This window comes from Dermacentor andersoni, chromosome 1 (genome assembly GCF_023375885.2).
Source record: "Dermacentor andersoni chromosome 1, qqDerAnde1_hic_scaffold, whole genome shotgun sequence".
NCBI lineage: Eukaryota > Metazoa > Arthropoda > Arachnida > Ixodida > Ixodidae > Dermacentor > Dermacentor andersoni.
Window position 1 is genome coordinate 56,653,903 of NC_092814.1, and position 11,113 is coordinate 56,665,015.

An 11,113-nucleotide genomic window follows, 5' to 3' on the forward strand; every position below is an offset into this window, starting at 1 on the left:
AGCATATTTATAACGATGGTTCGACCTCACTGCCAGCTCAGCAGCCGCCTTTCGTGGTTCCAGCGAAGCGAATCACAAATGAATTCAAGGTGTCGCACAATGACATCTACTGCGGCATAACTCGCAGCCTTCCGTGCCCGCTTTGAACTGCGTCACCGATGAACCGGCACAGAGATGGGTCATGTTTTGTCTTTCTAAAGAAGCTCTTCACAGCCTCGTCGAGGCTTCTTTATGTCACCGAACATGCGACCAGGTGGTATCCGAGATTAGGGAAATGCACCGTCATGCCCTGGAAACAGGGCACGAGATTATCTTTCAGCGGCTTTCCGTCTCACTGTGGCATCGTCGGCCACGACTTCCCTGACAAAGTTGCCCGGTCTGCCCCCGATGACACCCCGACGCTTCCCATTCCTTTGGCGAGGACGTACGCTGCCAGGGAACTTCGTCTGCTTTCTCTGAATGTTTACGAGCGTTTTTCAAAAGTCCTGCTCACAAATTAGTGGTATATTTCGAAGCGGTGTATAATACATCAATTTTGTCCGCTTTAGATGTATTACTAGGTGCAGTTCACAAAATTATGATATCGTCTTTTTTTATTGCTGAGTTACAGAGTTGTAAACGTGATGCTTGAGATCTTTAAAAATTTGCAATATTTGAGAATTTTTCTAAAAAAATATTGCTGCCATCAATTAAATATACACTTGCTACTGTTACTCGATTTTCACTTTTCTTTTAAATGTAATGCAACTTGTCGAAATCAGTGCAGTGGTTGCCGAGGAAAACTGTTTCCCCGTCCCGCTTAGGAGCACCTAAGCTAAAGCTGCATCTTAGGACTCTTAGGACGTGATTTAAAGGTGCATGGAGAAGGGAATCGTATGTTATGGCAAGATGAATAAAATTTAATACAAGTCAGTGCGTAAATTGTTGCTGAAGTGCGAGGTTAACGACTATGGTTTAATATGCTCGTATAAAGCTAGCGCGCACTACGTATGCTACTACGCAAAACAACAGCTCACGCCGCACATCGAACATTCACGATAACATCTTGAAAGTATAATGACAATGCGCATCGTACATTAAATGCTTTCTTATTTAAGTTGCACTCGTGAGGTCTATTATAAACATGGCAAATGTGGCGCCCTTGCAGCAGTGAAAGATTTGCACCCTCTGAAAGCTCGAGCAGATTTGCACGTCTCGCAAAAAAACATTATATTCTTCATTCGCATGATACTCAATATATGGAAAAATGCAGTGTGCCCTCATCCAGAAGAAATTATGGGACGCAGATTCTGTCAAACATGATTACCAGATTTTAAAACAGTCATCTCGGAAACTAGAACCGACATGAACTCTTTGTAAACTTCGAGCCATTGTATGCATAAATGTGTATTAGTAATACTTGTGTCGGTATAATAGTTCCTTTGTGTGTGCGTTGTATTTTCATGCATTATGCAGGCTGTAACTGTATATCTGTTATGCTTTCCTAAAATACCGTATTTCTTTTGCAATGTCTTGTTTGGCTTGCTTGCTTGCTGGCCTTTTCGTTCGTTTGTTTGTTCTGCAAGTGAGCCAGAATGGTGCGAGCTCAAACTGTTTAGTCATGTCCTACTCTGCTTAAGTGCTCAACATTGTTACTTCATTTATACTAGTCGCACATATTCCAGGGTCGTGTGCACATATCCCAAGTGTTCGTTGATCGTGTTCGGTACTGTGTTAGATGTTTTTATTTATACTGTAGTTGTTTGCCCTTTTTGTACACGATGGTAAAGGTCATAACTCGTACAGTCTGTATTCTGCCTGCACTGCTCTGTATACATACAGCAGAGTGAAAGCTCGTCAAATGTCCAACAAGGCGGCTTTCTTTCTCGTACCCCTCGTGTCGTTGGGGATAGACATAAGTTTAAACAAATTTTGGGAACCGTGCCATTTTAGCAGGCACCGCGAAAGACTAGACGCGCTTTTTATCGTGAGTTAGCACTGTTGCTTGCACGCGCTAGTCTTTTTAGACCATGTTTATTTCCGCGCACACTCTTCCAGCGGAATGCATTGCCACTTTACGTAATTTTGGCACGTGGCGTTTTTGACTTCGATAAACATGCTGCGCCTGAAGACCCGGTATGATTTCCCGGACCGGTAAACCCCTTCCAGGGTCTTGCGTAAGGTTCAAACGTTCCAAAGTCATGCTTTTCGTTTCGCTCATGTAGGACCACTTGAACGCCGAAATGCTGTCGCGGTTTTACAGGGTTTTGATGTCGCAGATGACAGAAATGACATAAAAGAGCCACAGCTGACGCAAGTGAAGTCCTAAATGCTCCGTCTACTTCAGTTTTCAGAATATAGCTCATGCAGTTCATTGTGAATGGACCCAGTGCATGGTCTCAATGGACTTTGGTGAGTGCACCGGTCCCCCTCGAGCGCATCAGTGCTTTAGCAAGCTGCTCTTACATTGTGGCCCGTAATGTACGTGCGGAACAAGAGAAATACATATACAACACAGACGAGCATAATTAGTCACGAGGAATGCGGAAGAACATGACTGCTATCCGTTACCTCACAACTTAAAAGGCGTTCTCCATAAACGCACAGTAACGTGCAGTTCTGATACAGTAAAACATTGCGATCTGTTCCTGAAATGTGCACTTTGTCAGGCCAGACGCACCGCAATGGCTCAGCGCATAGTTACGGTACCCTGCTGCGAAGCACAAGGCGGTGGGATCGATTCCCGGATGCGGCGACCGGATTCTCAAGGAGGCAAAATGCAAACTCAGTGCTGTCTACAGAGCACTGGGTCCGAGTGAAAAAAGACCTCTGGTCATCAACATTATTCTGGAGCTACCAACCATAGCGTCTCTCAAAGTCCCTGATGTTGCTTTTCAACTTTAAATTCAGCCATTATCATTTCGCTTACCTGTATTGTAATCGCACAGCCTTTTCCCAATACCAGGGTCTAAAAATGTACGCGTAGGAGAAAATAGTGGCTATAACGTTGACAGGAAGCAATTGCTTGAGTATCCGGACGCAAAGAGCACAACACTTTAGGGGACGAATTGACAAAGCACTCTTCGTTCGTAAGTGCAACGAAGAGCAACGAAGAGTCTGCCGCTGATCGGCAGACTTTGCTAATGTATTTCCAGCATCAGAATTGGCTGAAATTTTCAACAATTCTAGCGTAAGAGCTTTTTGTAAATACGGGTCCAGTTTGTCCGAGAAATCCCACAAGAAACAATATTACGATGTCATATTTATGTGAGTAGAAATACCTACAGCTTCGCTAAAGCCTGTAATTTCACGAAGGCACCGTGCGTATATTTTACTGTTTGTCTTCTTTAATAATAAACCATGAATTTCTCTCTGGAGCGCATTTTTCAGAGAATGCAGGTGTCTCTTGAATCGACCTTATATAGCGACTTCTCAATGTCGAATTGTGCTTTACTCGTCTTGCTCTAGTGAGTGATATCGCGTTTCGTTGTCGAGTCCCACAGCCGCTAAATAAGTAGGTTGAGTCAGGCGCCTGTCAGTAATGCAGTGTCCTGCACCTGCTTCTCCAAGACACCTTCCTTCTCATCCAGGGTTTCTTCACGCTGCGCTGCCCTCACAGCGGGGCAAGCTATATCTCACGCACAGCCGCACTGGTCAGGTTCCGGCGCTATTCGGGACAGCAGCGCCGTGACAACGCCTGTAGATAACCACATACGTATCAGTCTCGTAAATAAACACATTCTGAAGGGTCGTCACCGCGCTCTTAGGGACAGCTCGAGAGCCAGGGCAGTCCCCAACTATCATATATAAGCTCCTCACTCCACGGCAGCGGTTCACAGAGTCACACTGCGCGCTCGAACAGCTGTATCGTGTGGGCATCTGACGGCACGTGGCATGTTCTCCCCCAGAGCTGCAGTGAGGGGATGGGCCTCGCTTGGCACCGGAGAGGGCGCATGGAGGCCGCTTCTGTCGCCGGCGCGCGACTTCATTGCCAGTCCGCTCACGCGCTCCGCCGGGTTAGTGCGTAAACATGCGACACGAGACTGACCGGCACCTGTGGTTGCTTCATCGACTGCATTTAGCTTGCACGAGTTTGTTGCAGTTAACAGGACCGGCTGGGACGTGCGCCGGAGCGACGTGAGAAGCAGCTGCGATCGCGCGCCACCTAACAGCGAAGCGGGCAAATAAGTCACCAACACGAGCATCATCCAGGAAGGTCGAAGCGGAAAGGGCACGATCCGTGTTTTACCGGGTTGGCGTTGTGGGCTTTTTGACGCGGAATAACTTCCACTCGCCGAGGGTGCGCTATAAGGTCCAGCGAAAGCGACGGACGGCGATCTGGGCAACTCCGACGGCCTGCAGCGCATGCAGCGGCAGTGAGCGCGCGACCTCCACGACGAAGTGGAGGGTGGGGAGCGTCAAACGGCGGGACCAGATTACGCGGTCTAGAAGGAAAGCGGCTCGTGTGACAGTTCACGATTGGCGTTGCTTGCTGTTTTTCTTTTTTGCGGGCTTCGCAGAGCCGGGCGCGTCGCGCTTGGCGTTCTCCATGTGCGTGATAGCGAGCCCATCGTGCGGCGGCTTAAAAAGCGCAGCCCAGCGATGCGCCGCCTCGCGCTGCCAGCGCTGGTCCTGAGCGCTGTCCTGTGTTGCGCCGTGTCGGCGCCCCGCCGGCCGGCCAACCCGGCGTCGGCTAGGGCCGCGCGCCACCAGGAGTTCGTGTGGAGGGAGTTCGCCTGCCGCGCTCCGCAGCCGCGCGTCCAGTGCCTCAAGGAGCTGCAGCCTAACGACACCAGGGTGAGCTCCGCTTGGTCGCCGCACGTGCACGCACGCATCCCGCGGGAGCCGCCGCTGCAGATAACGGCGCCATCGATAACGCCTAGCTGTTACCAGGTGCAGCGAGGACCTCGTGAACGGCTGCCACAGATCGCGCTGGAATGCAGGTTCTTCCCGCCTTTTCACCGCATCGACAGGCGCCACGAGGGGCTCCCAGCGTCTTCTGTAAAGTATCGGCGGGGTCTTAAGAGCATCTACTTGCCGATATATTGAGCGGGCCGATAAAGAACGCTTCTTTTTTTCTTGCGTCGATGCCCCTTCAAGAAGGCAAACACTATTGTGTTTGGCTTGATGAAGTGGCGCAGGCTTTTAACGTGCTCGAAGCATGATAACCATCAACCGCAGCGAGACCGCTTTGTTAGCTCAACTGCTCGCAGTGAGGCACTCAAGAAGCAACTTTGTGGATGGACCACTTATCTGACGCGGCTGGTGAAGAGAAAGCGTCATTCACCTGGAGTGTACTTACCTGTTAACAAGGTTTAATCCCCGTGGTGCAGACAAAAACCACTGAGTGCCAAGTTGTGAATTCATTACAATACGTCACATGTCCAAAACGTGCCATGCCGTGTTATGGCCACAAGACGTACTTGCCTAGAGTATGCCTCGGCAGTTTCCTTTCTTTTTTTTCCTTTTCAGCTCCTCTGCGAAACAGGCGATGTACCAGAAATAAGCCGACCACATAAATGTCGCTTCTGTTTCCCAGCAGTGAAACCTACAAACTACTGCTAGAAAGCGCTGTGAGGCAGTGGTTTTTCTCTGCGAACGGCAGTCACCATCCAAAATGTTTCTGGACGCGAACCGCTAAGTACATATGCCACAGCAACGGATTTTCTCACTTTGGTGTCCATCAATTACACTTTCTTGTCACATATATAATGATTCTCTTCAGCTGCATCACTTATTCATGGTGTAGTAATGCTCATAACAGATTACGTGTGTCTACGCTCCTTTCTTTCCTTATCTCTACTTTGTTACCACTTTACCTCCCCCTCCCCTCTCTCCCCAGAGTAGGGTAGCAAACCGGATTTTTTTCTCTGGTTAACCTCCCTGCCTTTTTCCTTTCCTCTATCTCTCTCTCTCTCTCTTTTTTCGTCATAGTAGAAGGAGCAATCACGAGGTGACGTCAATACCTGACGCAGTCAGAATCGTAAAGCAGCGGTTGTGACTGCACTTGCTGCTTGAGCTGAGGACACAGGGAAGACATTTTTAGGCAATACCTGGTATTCTGCCGCAAGAACAGCTTCCATGGTGCGCCAACTGTCTTAATCTGTTTACGACCCGCCGCAATACTTCACATGCCAGTTCGTTTCAAGGTGAAGCTGTCATAAAGCAGTATGACGGCGGTGCTGCAGACGGCATAGTCCACAAAGAAAAACGAGTCCAGCGTTACGCTTCTCTTCGCGATACGGCCGCGAGCATGCTGGCCTCAAAAATTTTGAATGAGTATTCGATGCGCTATTTGTCTTATGCAAAAGCAAATAGGCAATTTGCAATCATAGACCGTATGTTTTAAGTTCGTAACGAAACTACCGTGCGAAATGCTGGCAATCCTCCATGACCGTGATTTATTTCTGCTCTGAACACATATCAAATATAGAAACAATTAACGTACAAGCAATATAAATAGCCGGGTAACACCTTGGGGTATTTGCAAATTGGCAACGGTAATTTGCTGCATAGACATTTATGACAGCCCAATGCCGGTTAGAGAAGAAAATAGACGAGGGTGCGCGAATTAAGCTGGCCCGAGAGGCCCACCTTTTTAACATAGTATCAGGCTGGGAGAGAGCCTAAGATTTCATATTTGGTTGTGCGATGAATGTAAACACGTGAAAAGTTCACAACTAGAATAATAAGCTCGTAAAACATTGTCTATTTTACTTTGAGTAAAATGCAACAGCAGTGCCACGGAGTTTACTTGCTCATGTCGCCGGCAAAACATATGTCGCAATATATCCAAACAGGGCAAGTGGTCACATGAAAACGGAGACGAATTGATTAAAAAGTGAACGAACAAGGGACGCCTCAACTGGGGGCCAACCTTTCAATGAGCGGTCCTGTCTCCTTCAGCGCCCTGACGAACAAGGGCGTAGTCAACTCGAAGTTTTCGTGTACCAGGCAGCCGCCTGCCCAGCCCCCCTCCCCACCTCTCCCACTTCCGTGCCCGGTCAAGTTCGCCCCCCCCCCCTCCGCCGCCCCCCGAAAAAATTTATCTCTACGTCACTGCTGAGGAAAACAAGTCCCCTTGTCAAAACTTTCGTTCCAGGCTTTGGCTTCTCTTCTTCGCCTGCTTTTGATCATGTCACAATAGAAATACACGAAACTGAACAACTGGCACATTGTGATAATCGCCTCTCTTCGGACAGACTCTCTCCAAAGTGGCACCAAGAACACCTCTTGCTGTTTTGTTGTTGACCAAAGTAAGCAGCACGCTGTGTGGGTGGTCGGAGGAAAGCGTTCCGTTTTGCTACAACTGCGTAGCTGTGACCATGAGGTATTCTACTTACTGCATTGCGCGACAGGCACCAAATGAGTGCAGGTGTAAATTGCACTTCCGTGTAAAGAAGAACAGGCTATGTGCCGAAGCTTGATGCGAAATGACGAACCCCATGTTCGTCATGCTGCATCCCGCCTCGAAATCGCTCATATTGATTTTACTGCAGGTAGCCAACCGGACGTTATTATGGTTAACCTCCCTGCCTTCTACTTATCTCTTCCCCCACCTACGGCGAAGAAAGCTTTCCTTTGTATATCAATGGCTAAACTATAGAGATGCCTCAGACTGGAGCCTGGAGCCGTTGGCTCCAGCCTGAGACATCCCTAGTTAGACGACTGATGTCCGCTTCATCTTCCTGTGAACCTCGGCCATATTGTTTGAATGTCGTGTTGATGTTGCGTGTTGCGTAAGCGCTGAAAAACCATGCCGGTTTAAGCTTGTCCCTTCTCTAAACAATTAAAGCTAATTATTTTATTTCGAGTAAAAGCTACAGCTATTGCATGCGCAAATAACTTCACGGTTTTAGTATGTACCGCATGAAGAAAGATATGTTGCTGTAATTTTTGTTGCCTAAGAACATGGCTCGTACCCACACTGGATGTAATGAAAAGTATGCAATCAACAAAAGACAAAGGGCTAAAAAATGAACAGTAAAAAATAAACATTATGTAACTTAAGGATTCAATCATTTTAGAGGGTTTATTCGTAAAAAGAGGGGAAAAAAAAATAAAGTGCACCACGGTCAGTGCGCTAAGAGCGTAATCTTTTGGACGCATCAATTCTAGCGATGTGACAGTTCGTTGTGCAAAGCAGCACTCACGACACAAGTAGCTAAAGACGTAACGACCAGCGTTGTAGGTCGTCATTATATTTTGTGTCCCTTGTGCTGTGTGCTCTGCTCTACCGAGAGCCGTGTGGCGAAACCGCGCGACTGAGGAACGCCCCGCGCCTCTGCACTCTCTGCGCCACGCAGAAGTTCTTGCCCCACTGCACCATCCTGCACCGGTGTGCGCCGGACACGGGCTGCTGCGCTTCCGAGGAGCAGCACTGCCAGGTGAAGACGGCGCAGGCGGTGCAGTTGCCCTTCCTGGTGCTGCACCTGGACGTCAGCGACGGTTCGTCGCGCTACGAGCCCGTCACGCTCGTCTTCGACAACCACACCGAGTGCGAGTGCCGCCTGCGCAACGAGCCCATCCGCTGAGCCGGTGCTGTCCAGTCACCCGGCCCGCGGCGTGGCCGAGCAGCGGCGATGAGCGGGACGGCGGCAACCCCGTCCTTTACCCGAGATCGGACAGTCGATGGCCCCTGGGCTGGGTGCGGGGGGCTGCCTTGACCGCGATTTCTCCTTCTGCTGCGTCCGCATCGTGTGCTGCCCTCGTCGGCGCGTTGCTGCCGCCTCTCGCTTCTCTCCCCAGGCTTCGTTCGGCGGTGCGCGCGCCGACGGCAGTGAGAGTGCCCCACGTTTGGTGTGCGAGTGATTTCAGTTGGCCTGGATCAGAGACGGGCCTTTCACCGGTGCGACCCTCGGGAGTTGTGTGCATCGCGATCGAAGGCCGGGGAAAGGGAACAGTGTCGCTTCCGTTCATTGCGTGCTCCGGTGCCTTTGAGTCAGGTGAAAGGACGGACACTGCACGCAGAAACTTTGTACAGAAATCATGGTTCATTCTGTCCTCTATTGTGATGTCGGCTCATGAAGATTAAATGCTCTGCATGTCACCCTGCCTGTGCGGTGTTCACTGGAGTTACGAGAGTGCATTCGTTACCTGCGTCAGAAATAGATCGGTTTAGCTTATATTTACCGCCTTACTTCTACGGCTCCGGCTATGTGCCAGCAGTGCATGTGCTTATCGCGATACACATGTGCAGTTAGCGCATTGCATGAGAGTATCGGTATAACGGTAGAGGTATGTTAAACCGATCTCGTCCTGAAGCCACTTACTGAGTTCGTCAAAAGAGTACGCCGTCCTTGCTTGAGCGTGTTTCTTGAAAGTATAAGTTGTAATGTTGCATGGCAAACAGGTGCCCGGCATACATATTTCAGTAGTAGTGCTCGCGTAAGATGATCTTTTAATCTTGTTGTTTGTTAGAAGAGCACTCATTATCATGCACGTATTTACAAACACCACTTGTCGGGAACACGTCGTCTGTGTGTTCACATACGATCACTATGTCTTCAAGTGGAATTATGATTTCTCACCAAAAAGTCAGCAAAAGAGCTAATCAGATGTTTCAGATACTTTATTGTTTATATAGCATACTGGCGCAGTTTGTGGGCATCTCACAGTCCTATTGCAGTCAAAATCGAAATTGTTCAATCTATTTTCTTGATTGCTCAAGAGGATGGACTTAGAGTGGAACTTCCTTAATATCTTTTTATGCGAAAGCATCAATTGGCCCATTTAGAGAAAAAGCCGGTGCCTGTCGTCTGGATAAGCGAAAAATGGCATATAAGTTCCCGTAGGCTGCGATGCCACGTTACGAGCGTGCCTGGACGGAGCTGAGCGGGCGAAAGGGAACAGCTACTGCCGCGCGAGCGCGCCAGGTGTTCGGTGAGGGGAGAGGCCATCGCCGCGACGCCACGTCACCTTAGCTCTCGTTTTCGGAAGCCTGTGTTATCGGCGCGTTCCTTGTCCGCGCAAGCTCTCGCTTGTGTTCTAACTGCGTCTCGGCAAGGCCAAATCAAAGCGCGTCAAGCTGGCCAAGCGCTCAACACGCTCGCTTGCCGGCAAGGAGTTCATAACTCGAAGGACCGCTCAGCGGCGTTCAATGAGACATTAATTCTTTCACCTTCACAACTTAGAAGAAGTGCTTGGGCGTACTCGGATCTTATTTGTCATTAATTTTAATTGATGAAGTGTAGACCTGATTTCAAATCTTACCACACAGTCTTCTCATAAGGAGGACTATGTCCTCGAGCTCTACGTAGGTGAAGCAAATGGAAGGCCAGCAATTTCACGCGAAATGACTGTAATGTGGCTAGGAGAAGGGAAGTGATTGGATGTGACGAATTTTGAGGAACACGAATTTTACGTACGAAGAAAAAAAAACACTTGTTTTTAAAGACAGACTCGTCTGCAATACAAAAACGCAATATTCGAAACTGTATTCGAAACAAAACGAAATTCGGATGTTATATAAATTACTGCTGCGTTGTTTACAAAATAAATTATAGGGCACACAGCGTGAAAGACAGGAAAAAGAAAGACAGGACAAGTCATCGCCTTCTCGTGCATCGACACCAACTCCCCTAACTGTTAGTGCTCGTGAATTTTTCTCAAACAGCTGCTATATATATGCACTTTCGCCCCAGCGTCTCCGCAGATCGTAGTAGTATATATCTCCGGCAATGTGTACCAACATATCATCAATACCAGTGATAAAAATTCCATGATTGAAGGATAGAAGACACCTCCAACTAGCATCTATCTTGGCAAATTCGCTTCTGGAAATTGATGCTCCACCCGTGCAACTTCGGCACTTCGGCACCATAACATCGGCGAAAGGCGAGAGCTAAGAACAGCATCGCTTCACGAGGCTGCAGTCGCGGGGCGCTCTGTACACACGAAGCACCGTATACAATAAGAAGCCAGCAGCTCATTGCTGGCTTTTTATTGTGTGCAAGGAAGTGAAAGGAAGAGGTAGCAAAAGCCGTGCTTATCGAAAGCACAATGTTCGCTTTGCCGTTGATACCGCGAGCCGCAATGCTCATCCGCCTCATGTGCGCTGTCCGCCTATAGGTTTCAGAGTTTGGGTGTATACCGCACAGCAGATAGTGGCAGATCCCGAACTGCAGTTACGGTC

The 11,113-nt window shown here is 48.8% G+C and overlaps 1 protein-coding gene across 1 annotated transcript; it reads left to right on the plus strand.

Annotated features, from left to right (window-relative positions):
* Window positions 1–3,291: 3,291 nt before the first annotated feature.
* LOC126543808 (snake venom vascular endothelial growth factor toxin-like) lies at window positions 3,292–9,033 on the plus strand. Its single transcript, XM_050190937.2, has 2 exons — window positions 3,292–4,776; window positions 8,286–9,033. The coding sequence occupies exons 1-2, from the start codon at window positions 4,582–4,584 to the stop codon at window positions 8,511–8,513; spliced, it is 423 nt and encodes a 140-aa protein (XP_050046894.1). The 5' UTR covers window positions 3,292–4,581; the 3' UTR covers window positions 8,514–9,033.
* Window positions 9,034–11,113: the final 2,080 nt, after the last annotated feature.

Bases quoted from the DNA above. Each gene is read 5' to 3' on its own strand.
- LOC126543808 (XM_050190937.2), top strand. From the start codon at position 4,582: ATGCGCCGCCTCGCGCTGCCAGCGCTGGTCCTGAGCGCTGTCCTGTGT. The intron at 4,777-8,285 runs GTGAGCTCCGCT...TGCGCCACGCAG, and splicing joins TGCAGCCTAACGACACCAGG to AAGTTCTTGCCCCACTGCAC.